General features: G+C 34.9%; 3 protein-coding genes across 4 annotated transcripts; 2 read left to right on the plus strand and 1 right to left on the minus strand.

Annotated features, from left to right (window-relative positions):
* Nucleotides 1–240: 240 nt before the first annotated feature.
* Nucleotides 241–4,776, plus strand: LOC130817459 (transcription factor GTE4-like). Of its 2 annotated transcripts, none has more exons than XM_057683172.1 (6): nt 241–419; nt 598–2,652; nt 2,862–2,907; nt 3,032–3,145; nt 3,254–3,324; nt 4,102–4,776. In XM_057683172.1, the coding sequence occupies exons 2-5, from the start codon at nt 748–750 to the stop codon at nt 3,301–3,303; spliced, it is 2,115 nt and encodes a 704-aa protein (XP_057539155.1). In that variant the 5' UTR covers nt 241–419; nt 598–747; the 3' UTR covers nt 3,304–3,324; nt 4,102–4,776. The 2 variants fall into 2 exon arrangements, with proteins under 2 accessions (XP_057539155.1, XP_057539156.1); XM_057683173.1 differs by having other exon boundaries at nt 638–2,652.
* A 544-nt stretch (nt 4,777–5,320) lies between these two features.
* Nucleotides 5,321–9,350, minus strand: LOC130817461 (malate dehydrogenase, mitochondrial). The gene is made up of 7 exons (XM_057683174.1): nt 8,884–9,350; nt 7,333–7,506; nt 7,060–7,228; nt 6,831–6,892; nt 6,572–6,693; nt 6,142–6,259; nt 5,321–5,662 (listed from the first exon to the last, which is right to left on the minus strand). The coding sequence occupies exons 1-7, from the start codon at nt 9,127–9,129 to the stop codon at nt 5,522–5,524; spliced, it is 1,032 nt and encodes a 343-aa protein (XP_057539157.1). The 5' UTR covers nt 9,130–9,350; the 3' UTR covers nt 5,321–5,521.
* A 4,027-nt stretch (nt 9,351–13,377) lies between these two features.
* On the plus strand, nt 13,378–22,311 carry LOC130817678 (protein DJ-1 homolog A-like). Its single transcript, XM_057683523.1, has 8 exons — nt 13,378–13,606; nt 15,857–16,057; nt 17,359–17,508; nt 17,654–17,836; nt 19,021–19,101; nt 19,547–19,747; nt 19,851–19,991; nt 21,900–22,311. Exons 1-8 carry the CDS (start codon nt 13,436–13,438, stop codon nt 22,104–22,106), a joined length of 1,335 nt encoding a protein of 444 aa, XP_057539506.1. The 5' UTR covers nt 13,378–13,435; the 3' UTR covers nt 22,107–22,311.
* Nucleotides 22,312–24,252: the final 1,941 nt, after the last annotated feature.

Consider the following 24,252-nt stretch of genomic DNA (forward strand, 5'->3'; position numbering starts at 1 on the left):
GCATTTTGCTCTTATTTTTTTACCTATACCCTTAATTTTTTTTTATTACATATTTCTTATTATGTTGCTTTATATTTTTGGAGTTATTTTTCAACTTTTGCTTAACATTTAACTCAAAAAATTATTTGAAATCTTTAGTCAAACAAACTATTCCTTTTAATTGTCGGCACGTGGGTGAAATCACGTGTGGAAACTCAAACTTCCAACTCAAACTCGTAAAACAATTTCACTTTGTCGGAAGCCCCTTTTTGCAAATATTTCTCTCAAACCCTAATTTATCTTTCTCTCTCCTCGACGGCTCATTTCTTCCCTCTTTCTATTTATCTCTTCTCAATCCCCCGATTTCTACACTCAATTACCATCCATCTCCCTCCAATTATTTAGATTGATTCTATTTCTACAATCATCAATAATTTAAGGTTTGTATATTGATTTCAATTTTAATTTATGCTTTTCATTAAAGTTGGGATTTTTATTTTTTAAGAGAGAGAAAGCATAAAAAGATCTGTTTTTTTTTATATGATTTTTTTCTTTATTTTAATTGTATTCAAATTGTAATTTTTTTATTTGTTTTACTGTGATTTTCTGTTGATTTAGGGTTTAATCAGATCTACTTCTTTGTTCGGTGAATTCTTAGGGTTCCGATCTAAAACCCTAGTTTTCGAAATTCGACACCAATCGAAAGTTAGGGTTTTTCAGGGGATTAATTTATTAGGGTTTTTGGAGCTGGAAGAAGACCGTACATGTATGGCTTCTGGGACTTTAGGAGCTGATGAGCTTCCCAAAGAGAAATATAAATGGAGTGAAAACAGTAAAGTTTATACTCGTAAGAATTTCAGAAAGAAAAACAATGTTTTGAAGAATCCTGATTCTTCAACCACCACAACTGTTACCGCCAACACCAATTCTCCTGCTGCTGTCGTTGCCTCGAAAGCCCCTGAAAATGAAAACAATAATGAAAAGAGCATTTCTTTGAAGGAAAACAATGTTCCAAACAATCATGTTGTTGTCAATGGTGTCACTACCCCTGCCAGTAACAAAAGTAGCAGTTACAACAGTGTTGACAACCATGAGAATGACAAGAATACTAATGATGTTCAGCAAAACCTTCCGTCTTCATCTTCTTCTCCGAAAGGGGCTGTTGAACAAGCCAATTCATCACAGCCACAGCAGAATTTGTCTCATGTAGATACTATTTCTGGGGATTCCTTTAGTCTTAATCGCGCTGAAGCACCTCATCCTGATGGACATGATGGGAATTTGGGTAATGGGTCTGTGTTTAGATCCTTGGCTATTCAGGTAGGTGATAGGTTGAATATTAGTGTTTCAGCAGCTAGGTCAATTGAGGAGATTAGAGACTTGAAAAGGAAATTAGAGGATGAGCTTGATGAAGTTAGGAAAATGGCAAAAAGGCTTGAAGCTAAGGAGGTTGAGATTAATCAGTATTCTAGTGATATTGGGGTTGAAAGCAATGTTCCTGTAGGTGGAACCGAGATAAGGGGTAGCGGTATGCGGATGGATTCTGATACAGGTTCAGTTCCTTATAATGACCCTAGGCCGTTTAGGCAACTTACTGTCTCTGTCATGGATAACAATCATCACCATGGATATGTTGGTGAAATTGTTGAGAAGGAGAAGAGGACTCCCAAGGCCAATTCTTTGTATCGAAATTCGGAGTTTCTTCTGGGTAAGGATAAGCTCCCACCGGAGAGTATTAGGAAGACGAAGTCTAGTGGAGGCAAGAGGCATAGTGGGTCAGAATTTGATTATGGGTTTAAAATTGATAAGAAAAGTTTTAGCAAATGTAGTAGTTTGCTTCAGAAGATAATGAAACACAAGCATGGGTGGGTGTTCAATCAACCTGTGGATGTAAAGGGGCTTGGTTTACATGATTATTTCGATATTATAAAGCATCCAATGGATTTGGGCACAGTGAAGACTAGGTTGGCAAAGAATTGGTACAAAACTCCTAGGGAATTTGCAGAGGATGTGAGACTTACTTTCCATAATGCCATGACCTATAATCCTGCAGGGCAAGATGTTCATATCATGGCTACAGAGTTGCTTGATATGTTTGAAGAGAGGTGGCCTGCTATTGAATCAGAATATGATCAAAAATTGAGGAGCCAAATGATGGGTGATTTGGGGGTGCCAACTCCGACATCTAGGATGACTTATTCCCATGCTCGTGGTTCGGTTCCTATGACCTTTGCTCCGCCTCCACATATACAAACCCCTCGAACTTTCCATGATATGAGAAATTTGGAGAGGTCACAATCCATGCCTGTTCGTCCACAATCAACGCCGAAGTCTACATATTCGGTGGGGAGAAAGCCTGCTTTACAAAAGCCAAAAGCTAAGGATCTCAATAAAAGGGATATGACTTTTGAGGAGAAGCAAAAGCTTGGCACTAATCTTCAGAATTTACCTTCTGAAAAGCTTGATTCTATAGTTCAGATCATTAGAAGGAGGAATTCAGCTTTGTCACAACGTGATGATGAGATTGAAGTGGATATAGACAGTGTTGATACTGAGACACTTTGGGAGCTTGATAGATTTGTAACAAATTACAAGAAGAGCTTGAGCAAGTATAAGAGGAGAGCTGAACTTGCTCAAGCTAGAGCAGAAGCTGCACGGGCTGCTCAAGAATCAGTGAGTATTTTTGTTCTCGAGGGTCTCACTAACCGCAACCTCCTTATCTCTTTTGATGGGGGTATGGTTTGCCGTCAACCAATCTTCCCCACATTCTGATCATAGGTTCTATGAACGGGATATGCTGGGTTCTGGCTATGACGATGATGTATATTTATGACCTAAAACCTTTCAACATGTTTATTGATCTGTATGTTCACTTGTTGCAGATTCCAGCTCCTGCAAATATTCAAATGCCTAGAGAAACCACAGCAGGTAAATTGCTCAAGAAAAACTTAATGATGGGAAAGGCATAGTGATAATGTTTTCAGATCTTTTTTTACCAATTGGATTTGATATTGTTCGCTTTGATTTATTTGCTTGAATGGATCTTTACTAGATGAAGGGAACGTTGCCGGTTCTCCTCGTGCTCAACCGGAAAGGCATAGTGATAATGCTAGTGGTTCAAGTAGCTCGAGCGGTTCTAGTAGTGACTCAGGATCCTCTTCTAGTGGTAATAAAATGAACCTAATCTTTTAGTACTTGGCTCGGATGCCTTCCCTGTTTTTTTTATAAAAAAGAACGACAGAACATTCATCATACCCTCACATTTTTCTTGCAGATTCAGATAGTGATAGCTCTTCTGCTTCTGATTCAGATGGAGGCCATTAACATAGAATCTAATTGTCTAAGGTGGGTTGCAATTCTGTAGTTCTATTTAATAGATTAATTTCGCAATTTGAGAAGCTGGTTTGTTTTTGCTAGCAACTATAATATTCCTTGCTTGTTACAACAGTTTGACAATGTATATTTGTGTCACTTTTGAATCTCCCTGTTTCCTGAACCCATAATAAAGAAATATTTGGTATTGTCGTACATTTCTTCGAAAAGTATGTTTACCGGTCACTATGCTGAAAGACTAAGTGATATAACATGTTTGCTCTGCTTTTTATTAAGGTAAAAGTATGATCTTTGTGCCAAAGAACTAAGGCAAACGCGCCACTATAATGGGGAATGATGATCTCTGCCAGTCTGCCCCCTTTGGCATTCTTGGGGCCTTTTAAATTGAAAATCAGCCCTTACTAAGAAAATTTATCGACTTTTGTCGCCTTTGTTTTTGTTATGTGATTTAAACGCAAAGGCAAGTTGCTTCGCTTAATCAAGATGAGTGCTTTTGCCCCTGGATTAGGTTCTGGGACTCTTGTTTCTCTGTGTAAGTCATTCATAACGCTGCCTGGACAGGTGGCTTTGAAATTTTGTGGACAAAAATACATACATATCTGAAAACCCATTTTGACTTTGCTTGAAGATTTGTCTATGCTTTGTGACAAATCAATTTAGCTTAACAAAGTTAGTCCGAGGAGTTAAATGCTGCCTAGTTTCATACACTTACTGTTTGATTTAGTGATTTATTTAGCAGCAGCTTGTTCGTAAAATCTGATGTGAGTTTTTTTTTTCGGGGTTTGGCAGTATTAGGCTGTTAGATGCAATAGTACGTGCTGATGGATGCAGAACTGCAAAGCTTATGCATTCTGCTTGATGTTGCTGCTCAGTTTGTGGCTTTTGGCTCGCCATCATCATAAGTAGACACCTTTTTTACATCAATGGTCGTAATACATAGGTTTTGTATCATAATCTTTGCGTTGGTGATTTCGAGTCTCGAGATGCTGGTGTAGCGATTGTACATTTTTGCTTAAATGCTACTCACATTTCTGCGTTAAGTATTTTTATGTTAGGCAAAGATGACATACTTGATTATTACTGTCTACCGGCGTACATATAGGGAGGTAAGTAATTCCTGTAGGATTGTAGGTGGATTAGACATGAATTTGTTTCCAAATTAGCGTTTAGCGATGTACTGTAATTTATTTATTTGTACCGAGGATAGATGGAATTCTTTCGGTGTCTAGTTTGTTTGCATCGTATTTGTTTTGAGTTCGAGTGCTCGATCATCACCCAATATTTTGGTCTTTTTTTGTTGTGCTTTCGGCCTCTTGGTCACATACAGAAATTGTAAGGAAACCTTAGAAGTCTCAACACCAAACAGCATAAATTGTACGTGCTTTCGGCCTCTCCTTCAATTGCATGTGAAGGCTGTCGGCTATATTCTGAAATACTTGCAAGTGGTGATATTGTGTGGGAAAATGTCACATGTGACAAATTTTCAAATTAGTACACAAGTTGAGAAGTATATTTTTGATCTATTCTTTTATTTATTGATTGATTATTGAATTTGAGAGTATTTATAAATATTCACAAGCGATGTGTGCTGAATGATGAACTTTTAAATCTCACACTTCATCAAACCAAGATGGGTTATCGTGTCTTTGCCCAACTCCTAGAAACCCAATCGAGACCCCGACTAATCCAACCTATGTTACTAACATTTTGAGAATTTTTAAGTTTTATATTAATATTTTCAAGTACTAGTCAAATTTTATTATTTGAATTAATTTTCTACAATTATGGCTTTAAAAGTTCTATTTTATAAAGATGAGATTAAAATGATGATAAATTTATGACTGGGTCAATTCAATGAACTTGAAACATCCAGCCCATTTAACATGTCTAATTTTGAGGGCAAGCGAGACATGATACTTCGAGAAAGAACATAACCACAAGCACGGTAAAAATCTTGATTTAGCCAGTAGTTAGAAAAAAATGAGCGCAAAGCGCAGGCACGAGCATGAGCACGGTAAAATAACTAATTGATCTCACCAAAACGTTTGGTCCATGCATCTTATTAACGTTTCAATCCAGCCGACACCAAAAGGCAGAGCCTTTCATGGCTTTCGAATTCAGAAACCAACTAACAAAATTTGCAAGGTTTTACAGTGCAGGATACCAGAACTAATATTTGAAATACTGGACTGTATTTGTGTTCTGACACTCAGTTCTTCCTTGCGAATTCAATTCCTTTTTCGATGGATGCTTTGAGCTCAACCTTCAGTGCTTCCAGACCCTTTTGCTCATAATCCGACAAGGTCCCCAATCCATAGATTTCTTCTACTCCGTTCTTCCCCAATCTCACCTGTAGGCCAAAACAAAACAGCACATTCGTATAATTAAAAAAAATATAACCATAGGAGTTGGAAGAATACAAGACGCTGAACCAACCAATATCAGCAACAAAATAACAAGGAAATATGAACTAGCCCACAAAACACAAGCAAAAACAAGAACCGACTGTTATTCTTGTTCTACAGAAGCGAATAAGTTTAGGAAGTTTCCTTTACGAAAAACAGTGTACAGTTGGGAATTCCCTCATATGCGGAAAATGATGAAATGTAAGGGTGCAAAATACATAGTCCAAGCAACATTTCATCAGCACCCCATCAGCAGCAATTTCATTATATTTACATATTGTGAAAATCAAACTAGTTTATATAGTGATTTCATTATCCGGGAGCTTTATTGACGTAATTAAGTCATAGGAATTAGGGGGCATCCGTCAACAGTTTATTAAGCGTTCAGAAGTCATAAAAACAGTCGACATAATATCATTCTTACCTTAGAAGCAAAGAAGGGTAGTTCAGTCACATTTGACTCTACGAACGAGCATTCCACAACATCAGGTACACCGTTGAGTCCCTTTAAGCAGGCATCGGCAAAAATAGCCCCAGCATAACTGCACAAGATCAGAATATTACTCCAAGAGCTTCAGAAAATGATAACCACCTAACCAACATCTGACATCTTAAACTTTTCAGAGAAGATTGAGCTTGATAAAACATTCCAATTCAAGGATCAATCGATCCAATTAAATCCTGATTGAAATTAAAGGGCAAATGTCATCTCTGATTGAAATTAGCTTTATGAACAAAAATGAAACCAGCTGCCTAATGTCCCAGTTACTGGAAATTTACGAGTCTTTAAGGTCAAGATAAAAACAGCCCACATATAGATAATAGAGAAATTTTCCGAATTCAAAAGCACTTACGCCATTGACAATGTTGCTGAACCCTTTCCAGCCTTGGCCTCGACAACCTCTGTTCCTCCATCTTGTGTTCGCTTTGTAAGTTTCTCAATGTCAGATTCTGATAAATTGGCTTGTGGGTGAGCCTACATGAGAGCATGTACACTTAGAAACGGTAATGTAAAAGGACAAAAACCAACTCAAATAATGGAAGGGCACAGTTTCTTCTCGTCGAGAGGCAGGGGGGAGGGGAATGAGGGAAAGCAAGGGCCATGAAAATCACTTGAGAAAACAAGGGCAGGATGGTTATGCCAGCATGTCCTCCAACAACAGGCACATTGACCTCTGCAAACAAGAGTAGGCAGAAAGGGTAATTAGAAAAACCACAACGGTGCAATTATGGGCCATTTAAATGTGAAAATTCAACATATAACAAATATATTCGACAGTTCATCCTCACGAGATAATTATAACTTATTATTAACATGCATCATTAATAGCTCCATAAATACCTTCAACTGGAAGACCAGCTTTTGTAGCATAGAAAGTTTTAGCCCTAACTACATCCAGAGTTGTCACACCGAACAACCTCTTGGGATCATAAGTCCCAGCTTTCTTGAAGACCTCAGAGGCAATTGGCACGGTTGAGTTCACGGGGTTGCTGATCATGTTGACAAGAGCCTAATCCAGAGCCAGTCCCCAGTTCAATACAGGATGCATAATCAGTTACATAAGCTAAAAGGTATTAGTCATTAAAATAGCCAGACGAGTGAATTTGAACTCACATTAGGACAGTACTTGGCAACAGCAGTACATAGGTTTTTCACGATACCAGCATTAATGTTAAAGAGGTCATCACGTGTCATACCCGGTTTCCTAGGCACACCAGCGGGAATTATAACAACATCGGAACCTTCAAGAGCCTTCCCCAATTCCTTATCTTCAGCATAGCCAAAAACCTGCATGAGCAATCACATAACAAATTAATTCCCAAAACACAAAATACACACAAAGAGCAAGAATATATGCTAGTATATAGGGTTAGTAGTAACTCAATAGGACGATGTATTTCAATACTGAACAGATAAGATCTCAAACTAATAACTTAGCATGCGAAAAATGTACTCGCTCAGAAAGCAAATGGTCATTTTGTCCTGCTGATTGCTAACATAACAATCACACATTGTACTATTACATAATGGCATGAATTTATTACAAGATTTCAAGCTTATAAATGAGATATTCTGGTCCTTTAATCACAAAAATCTCATCTTCACGTCTTTTTTAGTAGGAAAGATATGAACCAAAAGGAAAGCAAATTGAATTATGAAATATTTTGTGCACCGCATAGGAAAATAAAGGTTTTCATAGAAATATGTTTTCTCTAAGTTGCATGCTACACATTGAAAACCACACATGTCCTGAAAACAATTGATGTGGTCGAGCAGAACGGTGTTGCACGATGCACATAATATTTTGCTTCGGGTAGAGATTGAGTGAATTTTCGATGTTTGATAGGAGAAAGTAGATGAGATTCCTTAAAAGCCAAAACAAATTGAATGTAAAGAATCCTACAAAATCCCCACTTTGCTTTGTAAAGCTCTGATCTTTTTCTGCCTAACTTCTGTTCACTCTTTCACTGGTGTTCTTTTACACTATTACTAGCCAACCAAACATAATTCATTCCATTAAAAACAAGCATTGAAAAATGGAAACTTGAATTCTTCAAAATTATTCCCTTTCATGTTCTCCTATACAAAATAAAGTACCTAACAAACTGCAAAGTTTCCTCCTTTTAACCTTATTACTCATACAATGATCTAATAAATGGGTTTGGATCCTCTCCATTTCTTTCCCTTCATTGCCTATCCTAAAATTTCAACACCTAATGTACCTTTAAAAAATAAACTCCAAAAAACCCTTCTAGTTTCCCCATTGAAATTGCCCAACCATACATTGAAAAAATGGAGCAATCATATCCGAGCTCAATGAATGTCCAAACAAAATGACAAACCATCCTACTAGACCATACGGGTTATTTGATTACAAAACAGAATAATGCAGTCAAATTGGTTCAGTGTTGACCCGTCCTACACTACTACCCTAGATTCGCCATTGCTCCATCACTAAGCATAAACCCTAAGCTCCATAGGGTAACAAAACCTTCCAAACACTAAAAAAAAAACCCAACAAACAAAAGAGAAAAAGGGAGAATAACACAGATTTAGAAAAATGTAGGAGCTTAGAAACAGTCAAAAACAATTAAAATCACCACTAATCCACCATAAACACAATCAACACAAATTAAAAAAACCCAGATTAGAGAAGAGAAATACTTGAGCTCTAGTGTTAATATGGCTACAATCAGCAGCAACACCAGGAGTACCAGCAAGATCGTAAAGAGAAAGGGTGGAAACAAGAGGGTTTAATTTCATTAACATGGAAAGAGGTTGTCCAATCCCACCGGCGGCACCGAGAACGGTAACTTTACGCTCTGGATTTGAGGTTGATGCATAATTACGGATTGCAAATTTGCTGCTTTTCGACGCTGATTGAACAGATCTTAGCATTTGGGTTCTCATTTTTTGGATTTTTTGCAGAGAGATAAGAGTAGGAAATGGGTTTTGGTTTGGTTTGAGAGATGGAGGCGACAGGAAAAAAGGGAATTGGGGAAGAAATGAGATAGGGAGAAAGAGACGTCTTGGGGGCTTTTATTGGGGTTGTGAATTCCTTGTGATTTCAATGTTATCTTATGGATTACCTTTACTGCGCGTTTGGTATGTGAGAGTGGAAATTTGAATATATTTAGATAGAATTGGGATAGAAAATTAATCGTTAGGAATTGTTAAAATATAATCCAATCCTTTCTCGTGCGTATGGGAATAATTTAAGAATTAATAAATGAGAATGAGATTGAAAATAAAATATAAATTTACCAATTACCCTTTTATAGAAAGAAAAGATTCTCACCTTTTGTTTTCTTTTTTTTTTCACACCATATTTTAAAATATTGTTTAATAAGAAATTACAATTGTCCGGTACACAAAACGACATCAAAATTAGCGAAACAAAACATTATAATAGGCAAAATACATTATATCATGCTCCAATACATCTAAAAAGGGAGAAAATATTATAATTACCCCCACAAAGTTATAACTAATTACAAAATTTCAAATTAGTAATATTTTCAATTAGACCAAATTTTTTCTTGATAATAGACATACTTTAATTAACGGATAAACATAACGGACGCCTAATTAGTTCTTCAAAATGAATACATCCTTAACAACATATTTAATAAGCTAATTTGAGTCATCGATTTCTTGTCGCGCAAAGATCACTTTATAGTCATCAGGCATAGAGAGAAACAGGTTCAATTTTGCAGCTTCTTGCCCAATAAATCAAGTAGCCTTCACAACTTGTTCAGGGGTGAGACTAGGAAGTGAGCAAAGAACTTGGAATAATTTCTTCCTCGATTCACAATTTTTTTCATGGACATCAACTTCATGTGTAAAAGCTTTCTTAATGTCATTCATTGACTTAGATATTTGAATAAATTCTACCTCTAAAGAATCTAATTTAGTTGTCTTTCTTTTGTGAGAATACCTAGAAATATGGGGTAGTCTTTGTGGCTCCTAGAATAGGTGTTTGACTGGCATTTTTATCAACTTGTTCACCAGCTACATTTGGATTGCAAGTGGAGTGTTCTTCATCCATACCATTCTCAACCAGTTTATCAAAGTGCAAGAAACACTTTCCATACAAAGTAGAGGCTCCATCTCGACTCTATCAAAATAAATGTAGTTTAATGAAAAATGTAAGTAGTGTACAAAGTTAAAAAAATTAGTTTAATGACAAAAATTTACCTTTGCCCATTCCATAAATACGTCTTTATTTCCGACCACCATTTTCTTCTCGTCATCCCATCCGAAACCACTTTCATGTTGTTGGATGTCTAAAATATTAAACAATTGTTTCTTCAAGATCTTTACTTTTGATCTGATGTGCGGATTAGCTGTCAAATCAAAATTTGGTAGCTTTTTAACCATTTATTTCCCAATGAAGTTAAGGTAGCCTGATTTGTGACCAGTATTTACTTTCCATCCGGAACCATTCATTTCATATAGTATGTCAACAAGCACAACTTCTTCTTTTGCAGACCATATTCTTTTATCCCTTTTGTTTGCTGAGATCACATTCTTCTTTTTGTTCTTCGTATTCAACACTTGCAACTTCGTTATAATACACGCAGTGCAATAAAAGGATTAATTACATAACTAGCAGGAGATGATGACATTTCCAAACAAAATCATTTCAAACAAGTACAATGTTCAACGAGACAACAATAATATGAACAATAAAAACAAACTAACAAAATAAGAACATTAATTAACAAAAGAAATGCACGATCATCATAAAATCTACCAAGTCTTAAAACAAAATGTCTACTTCAATAATTTTTTTAAGTTATAGTGTAAGCCTAAATCATGACTTCACACAACACGTCTTTTAGTTCTCCGGTTGTTCCACATTTCTTGAGCTATTTCATCTCTCCATCTACTCCATTGTGGTGATGTTTTAGTTGAATCAATGTCGTCATCTGATTGCAAGGATCCCATATATTCATCTAACTCTTTCTCAAGTGGCTCATAATTCATTTGTTACCTGATAAGGTTGTGGATATAACAACATGATAATATTATGTTTGTATGTTTTCAACCGAATAATACGATAGATTTCTAAGTATAGACCAACAAATTTTCAATAAGCCAAACGTCCTTTCAATCACGTTCCTTGCAGATGAATGTTTCATATTAAACAACTCCTCCTTTGTAGTTGGTGGATTAGTCCACTCTTGTAAATCGTAGCGTTGTCCCCAACATGGAGCAAGAAAGCCTTCATAATTTTTATACCCAGCATCAACAAGATAGTAACAACCTATTGATAAAGAAATAAAATAACTGGTTATGTATGGTTCCTTTTTAGTACTGAAAAAATAGTAACTCATTTTAAAGTCGTACTATGAGGTACTTTAAAGTCATTTGGCCTTGAAAGTGCATCTCTTAGTATCCTTCCCAGCTAGCCAACACATAAATGAACTGCATGTTTGGTGCACATACCCCAAGAACATTCGTTGAAATATCATTCTTTCTAGAACGATATCTTGGCTTATCGGGAACACGAACATTTATTGATATAAGTCTCATCTAATGCACCAAGACAATTCTATAGTATAAAGCACAACAAAGTCAAATACTACTAGGTAGTGGATATCTATACACACACACACTTGTTTACTCTAATACTCTAAGTTAATTTAGTTTAAATACCTTGAACCATTTCCATCTCTCATCGGTAGAATTTGCAGGGATTGGTTGTGGGGTCGTTAGAAGTATTTTCCAAAGCTTTAATATTGCTCTCAAAACATTATTAAAATGTCGACTTATGGTCTATTGAGATCTTTGAAAGGAAAATTTGATTTCTCGATTTTTCTCATCAAAAGCTATTATATGGAAAAATATTGCAACCATTCCCTCGAAATTGCTCGAGAATAATTCATTTTTTTGTCAATTTAATATTAAAACGATATATGAATCGACTCATAACAAACTTAAGGTGTGTTGTGAAATGTGATTCATTCGACACAGAATCAAAAATCCTAAGAGAACCAAATACATTGACATCAAATTTCAATTCATTCGGAATGTGATCGAGATAAATCGGTTGAGTTTGTAAAAGTTTCTATGAAGGATAGTTTTTCGGATATAATTATTAAGACTTTGCCTACCAATAAGTTTTATTTGTGTGTGGACTTGGTTGATGTTTTCACCCGTATTTTACTTTGATGTGATGCCCTTTGAGGGCTTTGTAGACATATGTATGTAATTTGCACAAAGATGGTGTTAAACTTATCCTAATTTTATCAACTCTAATCATTTTTAAACTATAATAGATATTAGCTAATATTGTATGTCAAGTTTTACATCAAACAAATTAAGTTTGAATTAGTATTTGCAAATTAAAAATAATTTATTTTTAATGACTGCAATCTTATAAATAGTTTTAATAACGAACCAAATTAAAATTGAAAATAATTAGGTATGCAAATGTTAGGTACTTATGGCTCAATTTCTGAAGCAGTATCTCTCAAAAAAAATTTTTTTTACCAACACCCAGCAAAAATATTTTTTATTTAAATAATAAGGGGTGTATGTGATTTACTTATGACTAGGTGTTTGTGTGTGTGTTTATTAAGTTTGATGGTGATGAAGTTTAGAGGTTATGATACATATAGTTTTTGTGGGATTCAATTAATGGTGTAGATTATTGTATATATCTTGTGTAACGGCAAAAATGATGGGCTATGTATGAGAAAAAGGGTTATGATTGTTTTCCGTAGATATACAGAATTGAATTTTTTATCGACAAATAAGTTTCTATAAAAGACTACTTGGTTTATAAGATTCATTTGTTGGTTTATTTGACATATTGAAGTATTAACTGATAAGCTACTTGTTTATGTTAATTTCTTAAGCTAGTTATTTATTAGAGAAAAAAGTAATCCAAAAAGCCATAATTTAATAGTAGTTTTTTTTAGTTTTGACTTAAAAACCAACTTTTTACAGGATTAAAATCTATTAACCAAATACTTTTTGACTGTTTGATTAATCAAATAGTTAGAAACCAAATCAAGAAAAAAAAAAAACAATTGGCAAACATCTCTTTACTCCTACAATAAAATTTGCTACATTTTTTTTATATGGATGACCACAATTTATCTTCAAAAAATTAAATTATTTGAGTAGAAAATCCATGTTCCAAAATCCACATGAAAGAAAAAGATGAAGCTCCAGTGTACCCTTTTTCTACTAGTCTCTCAACCCAATGGCAATGGCCACGCGTCACCTGACCTCTTTTTCCCCATTTACAACTCTCTCGAAACGACCTCTTTTTCCCTCTCCACTTGATCTTTTTTCCACATTTCCTCTTTCATCTTCTCTCAGATTCTCTTCTACCTCTGCTTCTATGTCAGCCATGGCTATCGATGCTAAAAAGGTGCAGTCTTATTGATTTTTCTCATTTGGGATTTTTTCTGTTAGTCTTTTCTTGATTTGACTCCAGTACAAATATTTGCCTTAAAATAATGGGGTTTTCTTATTGGGTTTTGTGGGGTTTTCTTATTGAATACTAGTATTGATTGATGTTTTATCATCCATGATACTTTATGTACCACAAATTGCTTAGAATTGTGAAATCTTTCAAATTTTTTTGTGGGGTTTTATTGAATATTGTCTTTCAATGTCTATTTTTGAATAATGAATACGGTCAAGTGTAGTTTCATGGGATTTTTTGTTATAGTTTATGTCTTTTGGGAATCTTTTTTATTGCCATTTCATTGAGGAAGTATGAAGATAGACGTATATTGACTTGCTGATAACAAGCCAAATGAAAAGTGATCAAAAAATAAATAAATTTGAATTGTGTTAACATTCTAAGATTGCAAAGAATTATAAGAACACAGAGGAATCAAGAAAGTAAGGATTTCATTATTCTAAAATCAATCGATTTTACATGTGTACATGAGATCCTATATATAGAAGAGTACTAACAGAATAACAGCACTTTACTTAGTTGGTTACAAGTGTAACAACCTTTATAACAGCCTACAAAACAAACTATACAATCTAACAAACTCCTAAGGGTAAAGCTACTGACACGTGCCCCTTTGTTTGTCAAAAACTAGCTGCTCCCACGTGCTTCATGCTGATATAGTTGTTGACATATGTTGGACTTGGTTGTAGGCATCACTTGAACTTAGGACACTGATCTGCTTGGCTTCTGCTTGATTATCCTGAGAGCTATTCTTATCATTCCCCTCAAACTGGAATGGGGGCTTACCATTTCTAGTTTGTCAAGGAGATTGTTGAACTGTGAGGAGGGAATGATTTTTGTTAGGACGTCAGCCAGTTGGTTTCTAGTTGGCGAGTATGAGAGCTGAATCAGTCCTTCTAAAATTGTGAAGTGGCAGTCCACTTCGATATGTTTAGTCATGCCATGGAATACAGGATTCTTTGCTATATGTATTGCAGATTGGTTATCACAATGGAGTGTGATTGGTCTGAGGTTTGTTAAACTCAATTCTTCAATTAATCTAACAATCCAGGTGATCTCAGCAGCAGTGGATGCCATAGCCCTATATTCTGCTTCAGAGCTAGATCTAGACACAATATTTTGTTTCTTTGATTTCCATGAAATAGCTGACTGACCAAGCATAATAAGATAGCCAGTTACAGACCTTCTAGAGTCAATGCATGAACCCCAATCACTGGCTGAAAAGGCTTGGATGGTGATTTTGTTTGAGGCTCTAAGGAAAATACCTTGGCCACAAGTGTGGCTAACATATGATAGTGTGTGATGGAGGGCCTGCCAATGTGAGCTTCTTGGTTTCTGCATGAATTGGCTCAATGTTTGTATAGCATATGCTAAATCAGGTCTGGTATTTGTCAGAATATTTAGCTTCCTTACCAAACTTCTGCATGGTGTAGGGTCTTCTAAGAGATCACCTCCCAAAGCAGACAGTTTTAAGTGTATTGGGAGAGAAGTGAAAGCCCTTTTATCTTTTTCAACAGGATGATCTTTTAGTAAGTCCTTTGTCAACTTATGTTGGCAAAGGAGTAATCCATTTGGTAGGTAGTGTACCTCCATGCCAAGGAAAAAATGTAATGTGCCTAATCTTTGATTCTGAAAACATTGTTGAGGTGTGTTTTCATGTTTTTGATTTCTTGATCGTTATTGCCAGTCAATATTATGTCATCTACATAAATTGCTAGGATGGTGATGTTGTTTGCTTTCTTCTTAGTGTTAAGTGAGTAATCATTTTTAAATTGTTGAAATCCTTGATTGACTAACTCTTGTACAAGTTTTGCAAACCATTGTCTTGAGGCTTGTTTTAAGCCATACAATGATTTTTTGAGCTTGCAAACTGCTTCTGTTGCTTGAAAATCCTTGGGGTAATTGCATATAGACTTCTTCCTTCAAATCTCCATGCAAGAATGCGTTGTTTACATCCAATTGATGTAAAGTCCAGTGTTTATCCTGAGAGCTATTCGTATCAAATTGTTAAATATGTGATGGCAAAATTAGTGGGACATTCTAGATTGAAATTTGTAGCAGCAAAATAAGTGGGTCATTCCAAACTGAAATGTGTAGCAATTTTCGGTTTGATGGAGGTGGGTAGCCGGTAGATTTGGAGAATCAACTTGATTTTCCCAATTATATTTACATATTGGAAATTGTGGGTTATAGGTGTTAGTACCAATAGCAAATGAAACAGAACCTATGGAAGCTGTGATCACCATTGATGTCTTGAGAAGAGCTGGAGCTGATGTGACTGCAGCATCTGTCGAGAAGGAGCTCCAGGTTGATGCTTGTCATGGAATGAAGATTGTTGCTGATGCATTGATAAATGACTGCAGTGAGACTGTTTTTGATCTGATTTCTCTACCTGTAAGTATTTATTTTATGTGAAGACTTCTTTTGATATCTTGGATTGTGTTAGTATGCTAAGTGCAAATGTTTGAATGTTGAAATTTTTTTTGATTTCATGGATTATTGGATTCTTTGTTGATTCAATTTATAATATTGTCACTTTTCCAGTGTCACATGATTCGCTGATTTCCTCATGAATCCCGAATCGGGAAAAGCGAATTATGGTCGGTTTTAGGCTATATTTTGATCATTTTGAACGAATCAAGAATGTGAAAGGCAAATTAACTAGCGAATTATGTAACATTGCTTTTTCCTTGTATCTGATGGCGCATTTCAGTGTGATCTTATTCATTGGTATAAGGGGGCCGGAGTTTGGTCTAACTCATTAATGTGGTTCCGATGCAACTTGCAAACATATAGTTTTCTCCGTTACGAACTGAAGATAAAAGAGGTCCACTACTTACGCTTTTATCCAACATGCCTATATTAGATGTCTAAATACCACTAATCTATACTATATTTTACCAAACTAGAACAAAAGACAGAATGCTAGTGCCTTTATGGTATGTGCTTTCTAAAGTGTTGTTTAAAGGTTTAAATACTTATGTAATTAATTATAACCTACCTGGTGTATAAGCTTTGTAATTTCAGTTGACCTTGGAAAAAGGAGTTTAGCTAAACCAAGTTTGCATAGTATTGCTGAAACTTTTTGCTGTACACCCGTCGGATATTGCAATGTCATCTACAAATTCTTCAATATTGTGGAGATACCTAGAGAGCGGAAGGGAGAATCAACTTTTCTTTGTCATTTATACATTCTAATTCTAATGTGTAACTTTTTTTGTCTACTTATGTTGTCGTTAGGAGCTTAGGTTTGGAAGTTGTCTTTCTTTTAATTTCATCAATACATTTAACTTTTCTTTTAATAGCATCGAAATTCGATACAATTCAATTTCTCTCTTCATTTATAATCAAATTCTTCCTCTCTTAAAAACGCCTCATTTACAAGTGATGCAAATTCTAGGGAAAAACTAGTAAGTCATAAGTACATGAAACGGTACAATATTCTGATTTGCTTATGTTCTATGGGTAAGGAAAGTCCATCAGCTACATATGGCACATATACTTTAAAACTAATTGTATGTTCCTGGTAATTCACCACCAACTTCTGGATTCGTAGTCTCGTACTATGTTGATGATTAAATCACTCCCCTTTTATCTACTGCGCATGATAGTTATATATGCTTCCTGATACAGTAATACTCTTGGATGATGATTCTGGTTTAAGTGATCAAGGAATGTATTTTATTTCTATGCAGGGGGGCATGCCAGGTGCTGCTGCTTTGAAAGATTCTGCAACCTTAAGAAGCATGGTGGAAAAGCAGGCTGCAGATGGTCGTCTTCATGCGGCAATCTGTGCTGCCCCAGCTGTTGCCTTGGGTTCTTGGGGCTTGCTTAAAGGTGTAAAGGTAAGGCCTGATGTTTCTAATGTATGAGGTGATCAGATTCTAGAGTTTCGCCTTTTTTTTTTTCATTTGATTAACGATTGACCCATGAGATATTTCAACGATGATGTGGGAGATAGATATAACATAGACCTTGTTCCTTTAATAGGCTACGTGTTACCCTTCTTTTATGGAGCAATTGTCATCTTCGGCAACTGCAGTTGAATCAAGGGTTCAACAGGATGGTAAAGTTGTTACAAGTCGAGGACCGGGTACTGCTATGGAATTCTCGGTGGCTCTAGTTGAGCAATTATATGGGAAGCAGAAAGCTGATGAAGTTGCTGGCCCACTGGTACGCTTTTCACACTAATGCCATCTTTCAACATCATTCAAATTCCATTAAGTGACTTCCACCTAGGATTAGCGGTTTGAGGGTCGGATGTACGCAAACTTACCCTTGTGATGATAAAGAGTTTGTTTCCCTTGGTAGCAAACATCATCTGCAATCAATATCTAAATGATTAGGATGAATTTTCTTACAAAATCAAGAAAAGTTTTAGAGGGGTCGAATGTATGCAAACTTTCATAAAGGGTTATGTATTATCTACTTAGGATGTTTTCTTACTATTCATTTTGTAGGTTAAGCTATAGACAGACCTTTTAATCTGTGATAAATGAGTTTTAGAATCTGGTATTTATCTACAGATCTTATTATTTTGAGATTCTTGATTGTGATGATTTGACTTTTTGATAGGCTTCAATATTTTCCTGTTCCCATCGTTGGGATATAATCTATCTTTGGGGTAACTTGATTACTTTTCTAGTCTGAATGAAATAAGTTTTCTTCTTTCCTCTATGACAGGATTTGGACCGAGGGAAAGGGGTCCTCTTAGACATTGAAGTTTCTTGTCCCTTAATTTTGAGGCTTTGGGTTATTGGATAAATGTTTTAAGGGGAATACAAATTGTTAAGCCGGTTTTACTTTGTGATCTGGCTTCAATCCCGAAACTGAATGCAGTAGAACTAATCCTCATTTTGAATGTCCTTGTTCTCAAACATAAACCGATTTTTTGGCTTTGATTTAACGTTATTAAACATTTGTCTCATAAAGTGGGTGTTATTAAGATATGAGTTTATAGAACTACGGGGTACACACAGTAGTTTGTGGGAGGTGATTTTCATTGCTGTCACTTCTCTTTTGTTTCAAATCTTAATATACCACAGTAAATGTTTAAGGGTATCATTCTAATTAATTCTGTTACTATATGTCATCTTTTTTTCATTTATTGGGGTACATAGATATTCTGATTACATCAGTGCTGTAATGTGGTGGTATACCTCTCCTTCTCCGTTTCATTTTCTGAAAAGTTTAAATTTAAAGTTTTTTTGGAGGTAAATGAGAAATAGGCTGATTTTTTCGATATTTGTTCTTGAATTTAAATGTCTTATAACTAGCTCAAAGTATCTCTATTGCTGAAAAGATATGTTTTTTGCTTGACTGTATTGTGATATCCTTGTTTTCTTGTATCTGTTCAGATAATGCCACCGAACATTGGAGGTGAATTTCTATTCAGGGAGCTGAATTCAACACACTGGACATTTGATGATGGTCCAAAGGTGAGATCCATGATCCTTTGGTTGTAAATGTTTGATCATCTTGCTTTAAAATATTATTCTAGTTGGTCAAAATTCCAAATAAGTAATCCAGTGATTCCAGTCTAAACTTAGTTGTTTGGGTGTGCCTCCCTGTGTGCTTGAAAGCTTGATGATCAAATGTTGTATATAGAGCTTTTAATATTTGGGATTAAGGCTTTGCCATTGTATATCGAGTAGTTAATGCTCATCTTGCCCACATCCATGTTATGGTCTTTTCTGAATTTTTTGTGCTATATGGATTCAACCGGTGGCAAAACATGACCGATTTCCTCAGAGGAATGGAGACTTGAAGAATTTTTTTAAGTTGGAATTTCAGCTTGTCAACTTAATCTTTTCAATGGGTTATTTAGTTTTTACTTTATGTTATTTTGTTTCTCCAAATGACTGTAATTCTTGTGCATGCTAGATTCTGGTACCTATAGCTGATGGTTCGGAGGAAATGGAGGCTGTCATAATTATTGATGTCTTAAGGCGAGCTAAAGCAAAAGTTGTGGTAGCCTCTGTTGGAGAAAAGCTAGAGATATTGGCTTCTCGGAAAGTGAAACTTGTGGCGGATGTACTTCTTGATGAGGCTGCAAAGTCCTCCTATGATCTCATTGTCCTGCCGGTAAGTACTGCTTTTTGAACAATTTACCTTTTCTTTTAATTTAAAAGATATATATTTTTCGTTGGCTGTGAAAGATCGGCAACAATATTTAACGGTTTTGTAGGGTGGACTCGGTGGCGCACAAGCATTTGCAGCCTCAGAGAAGTTGATTGAGATGCTGAAGAAACAGAGGGAATCAAACAAACCTTATGGAGCAATATGTGCATCCCCAGCTCTAGTCCTTGAACCTCTTGGCTTGCTTGAGGTAATTTAGAAATTTTATCCCGTCACATTTATTGATGTGTTGTTTCTTTCAAGGAAGACACGTTGAGCTTCTCTGTTGCTCATTCTAACTTGGTAAGCTAGTAAAACATTTGTGCTCGATTTTCTTTATGCCGCAACAAACGTTAGGTTTTTACCATGAACAAAAGGGAATGCAATATGGTATTTTTAGGTTCTAATCCATTTCATTACACTACTTCTTTATTGAGCCCGTTTCACTGTGAGACGACTTCAATTAGGTCAACCTAAACAATTTAAAAAAAAATTGTTTCCTGTAAAAGTGTAAATTAGATTTCATTGTTTTTTCTTATGTTGTTTTACTAATGAGCCTTTTGTATGGACCTAGTCTCACGGTGAAACGGTCTCATGCAAGACTTGCTCATTCCATTATCCCAATGCCACCGAGGCGGGGTTTTGGTGCCGAATATACGCAACGTTACCCTTGTTGTAACTAGAGGTGTTCATTCGGGTGATCGGGTCGGTTTCGTACGGGTGTCATTCGGTTCGGTTGTATTTCGTATCGGTTATTTTTCGACTGTGTGTTACAACGGGTCACACTCGGGTCGAGTCGGTTAGTCACGGTTCAGTTGGAGATCGGTTATTCTAGCTATTGGGTTAGCATCGGTTCGGTGTCGGTTGAAATTCGTATCGAGTATCAATCGGTCTTGGGTTGTCATCGGTTACTAATTGGTTCAGTTTTGTCAGGTATAGATCGGGTTCGGGTTTTTTTTAAAAAACAGAATTCGGCTACGTATTACGAATTACTATCGATCGAATCAATATCAAATTAAGTTAGTCATTTTTTAATTGATGACAAAATACTTAAAGCAAAATAGTTAAAATGCAAATCAATTAGTAATCATTATTACTTTATTACTTTTACTTGTTTGACTGGAAATTAAAATTATAAATTTCTCTCAATTTTCATCTAATTCGATTAAAAGTAAACATTAACCATTGATTATTAACTCTAAATATATGAAACCATGTATTTATAAAATTTAAATTATTAAAATATCTAACACTTTATTAGATTAACTAATAAGATGATTGAATATGAGTCTATCATACTTCTATGTTAAAAATTAATTCAGGTTTACAGCAGTTCGATCTAAAACTTGTTCGGGTTAAGTAGGTTTTAGCCGGATCTAATTCGGTTTCGAGCATGATTCGGGTCGGATATGACTCGGGTCGGTCATCATTAGGTTCGGCTAATCTCGGTTAATGGTTATGTGTCGGTTCAAAAGTCGGTTACAGCTCAGGTTCAGCTTTCCCATTTTCGGTTGTCAACCGATTCGGGTACTGTCGGTTCGATAAACCTAAAAAAGGAACACATTTTCGTGTCGGTTTACTTTCGGTTTCGGTTCAGCTTATCGAGTTGGGTTACTTTTGAACAGCTCTAGTTGTAACAAAGAAGTTATTCCCTTGGTAGCAAACATCATCTGTTAAATATGAAATACACATAATTTAATGAGTCATATTAATGTAGTCCATTATAATCCGAACTATGAATCTTTGACCTCATCATGTATGGCGCACGTTTTCAAAATTGTTATAAATCCTCGTTAGATTTTCAAAGTCTTTTTTGGCTGTTACTAATGATGAGCACATTAATACCATGGTTTGAATGTAAAGGCTTTAGTTACTTTTCTAGCTTCAGTTCTTCTGCGTGTGGCTTGCAATTCTACTGCGTCCTGAATTCAAGTACGAATATGCACTTTTTTTTTGTTTGAATAAAACGACAACCTAAGAGTTACCACGTGAATTACATTTGCTTACCTTTTTTTATTAAGTTCCTATTTTCAATCCCACCATTTAATACTGACTACCAAACAGACTGTAATGTTCTTTGCTTTTGGTTGTTTGTGAATATTTATGTTTCGCTTTTCAGGGCAAGAAGGCAACAGCGTTCCCTGCTATGTGCAATAAGCTATCGGATCAGAGTGAAATAGAAAACAGGGTTGTTGTTGATGGAAATCTTATTACTAGTAGAGGTCCAGGCACCAGCATGGAGTTTGCACTTGCAATTGTCGAGAAGTTTCTTGGTCGTGACAAAGCTCTCGAACTTGCAAAGACAATGTTGTTTGTTCATCCATAAACCTTTTTTGCGTTTTGTAGCCGAATAAGTTGCCATTATCTAGTGGGTTATGAATGTGTCGAGTTAAGCGGGAACTATCAATGTAATGTGGTAACCGGTTTTCGTTCGTTTTAAGATGTAGTTTCAATTTTGAATTATGCCATGCCGTATAATGTGGAGATAAATTTGTTATGATTCATGATTAATCGAGGATAATTAGGATCGATATTTGTTATTAGGAAAAAATAAAAGGGTGAGAATTTAACATCTATTAGATAAAAGAGAAAATTTCAAAAGTTTTAACAGCTATATCAATCTAGGATTCTCATAAATGCTTATTTTATTTTCATTTAATATCTTTAAACTATCTATTGTGAAAATAAAATATCTAAGATTGCTTACAAATGAATTAAAAAAAAAAAACACTAAAATATCATGCTGACCATCATGCATAAGTTGGTAGGATTGATTTTGGGTCAGCCAACTTTGATTCAACACGTTATAAATTAATTACTCCTATTATTTATTCATATTGCTATAAATAGCCAAAAATACTCTTATCTGCTCTCTAATATTTTTTTCGTATAGAATAAGGGAAATTTAATTAAGCTTTTTCATATATTTTTTTTATATATATATATAGACGATAAAATATATTTATGTGAGATCTCGTTAGATTTGTCTTGATGTATATTTTTTATTATATACTTTTTATTATTTTTTATAATGTATATTTAGATATATTACAGCTTAAAATTTACTTTGACAACTATGCAAAAAGTAAACGAGAAGAAAAAAAATGGATGAAATATCTGTTGGGATGAGTTATCCCACATCGATAAATTGAAAATAGTGTGCACACTTTATAAGTTATTAGAGACCTTCTTCTCATTGCCATATGGTTTTGGGATGGTATATATCTCCATGGCTTATGAACTGTGTGCACTTATGTCCCCCGTTAATATACTGGCATTCACAATAAGTCCAGCCTAATTTAACAATATCATGTCATTTTTATATTTAAAATTTTAAACTTAGTTTTTCTTATAATTTGGGTGAAAAACCTTTATAAGTCAAGGAATATTAACTCAAATAATATAATTGAAGAAAAAATAAGTTATTACTCAGAAATATTGACATTGAACTCAATGAATCACCAAATAAGACAAATTGATTGTGGTGATTAAATGTCGGTCAAATCGAAATCGATGGAATCCAATTTTGACAAATCTAAATAGATGTTGCGAAGTCAGCGATATGGGTGGAATCCGGTGGATTGATTGAAACACTTGAAACCATTTAAATTACCCCATCTTTAAATATCGCCACCCTTTTCATTTTATCGTCACTCCTTCCTTCGAAATTACGTATTTACACTTAAAATTTAAAAAATTACAAATTTCGAGGGATGAAAGGTGGTGATAAAATGAAAAAGGGTGACGATATTTAGTAACTCTCTTAACTTATGTGATAACATTGGAATACATAAATATATATATAAAAATATATTCATAATATAAGATTATAGCAAAGTTGATCTTATCCGTACTCTATCTGTATCCAAATTTATACTCCATGACGTCTTGAGTGTGTATTTCCCAAGACGCCAACCCATAAGTTTTAATAAAATTTTGGGAGTGGTTGACCATGGCTTGTTATTTTGGTCCTTTTATTAATTAATTTTGTATTATTTTTATTTTTAAAAATTAATTTTAATCTTTTCCAACTCCATATATTTGTTTTTATTTATTACTAAATATTCATATTTTCTTAAAAACACAATTTTTGTACTTGGTATTAACTTAGAGCGACAAAGTAGTTTTCTCTTTATTTCATAGAAAATGAGACATTTACTTTTTGACACTATTCTCTGATTACTCTCAAATTGTATTTTATTTTTAATTTATATATAATAAAACATAATCAAGTGAGATTTTGAGATCTTGTTTGATTCGTCTCAATACAAAGATTATTAATATCCATTTTTTATAATATTTTGTTATGTATAATAAGAAATATTAAGCATTAAATATCAAAATAAGTACACTAAATATTGTGAAAAAGTAAATGTCTCATTTTCTATGAATTGGAGGGATAACATACTCATACTCATGACTATAGATAAGCAATGGCAAAAGCAGACTATCATCCACAACATCAAATTTCT

This window comes from Amaranthus tricolor, chromosome 7 (assembly GCF_026212465.1).
Source record: "Amaranthus tricolor cultivar Red isolate AtriRed21 chromosome 7, ASM2621246v1, whole genome shotgun sequence".
In the NCBI taxonomy this organism is placed as follows: domain Eukaryota; kingdom Viridiplantae; phylum Streptophyta; class Magnoliopsida; order Caryophyllales; family Amaranthaceae; genus Amaranthus; species Amaranthus tricolor.

Excerpts from the sequence above, each read along its gene's own strand:
- LOC130817459 (XM_057683172.1), top strand. The coding sequence starts at position 748 with ATGGCTTCTGGGACTTTAGGAGCTGATGAGCTTCCCAAAGAGAAATAT. Across the intron at positions 2,653-2,861 it reads CACGGGCTGCTCAAGAATCA|ATTCCAGCTCCTGCAAATAT; the intron begins GTGAGTATTTTT and ends CACTTGTTGCAG. Across the intron at positions 2,908-3,031 it reads GCCTAGAGAAACCACAGCAG|ATGAAGGGAACGTTGCCGGT; the intron begins GTAAATTGCTCA and ends GATCTTTACTAG.
- LOC130817461 (XM_057683174.1), bottom strand. The coding sequence starts at position 9,129 with ATGAGAACCCAAATGCTAAGATCTGTTCAATCAGCGTCGAAAAGCAGC. Across the intron at positions 6,694-6,830 it reads TCCTGCCCTTGTTTTCTCAA|GCTCACCCACAAGCCAATTT; the intron begins GTGATTTTCATG and ends GCTCTCATGTAG. Across the intron at positions 5,663-6,141 it reads TACCCTTCTTTGCTTCTAAG|GTGAGATTGGGGAAGAACGG; the intron begins GTAAGAATGATA and ends TTTGGCCTACAG.
- LOC130817678 (XM_057683523.1), top strand. The coding sequence starts at position 13,436 with ATGGCAATGGCCACGCGTCACCTGACCTCTTTTTCCCCATTTACAACT. Across the intron at positions 13,607-15,856 it reads TGGCTATCGATGCTAAAAAG|GTGTTAGTACCAATAGCAAA; the intron begins GTGCAGTCTTAT and ends TGTGGGTTATAG. Across the intron at positions 16,058-17,358 it reads TTGATCTGATTTCTCTACCT|GGGGGCATGCCAGGTGCTGC; the intron begins GTAAGTATTTAT and ends ATTTCTATGCAG.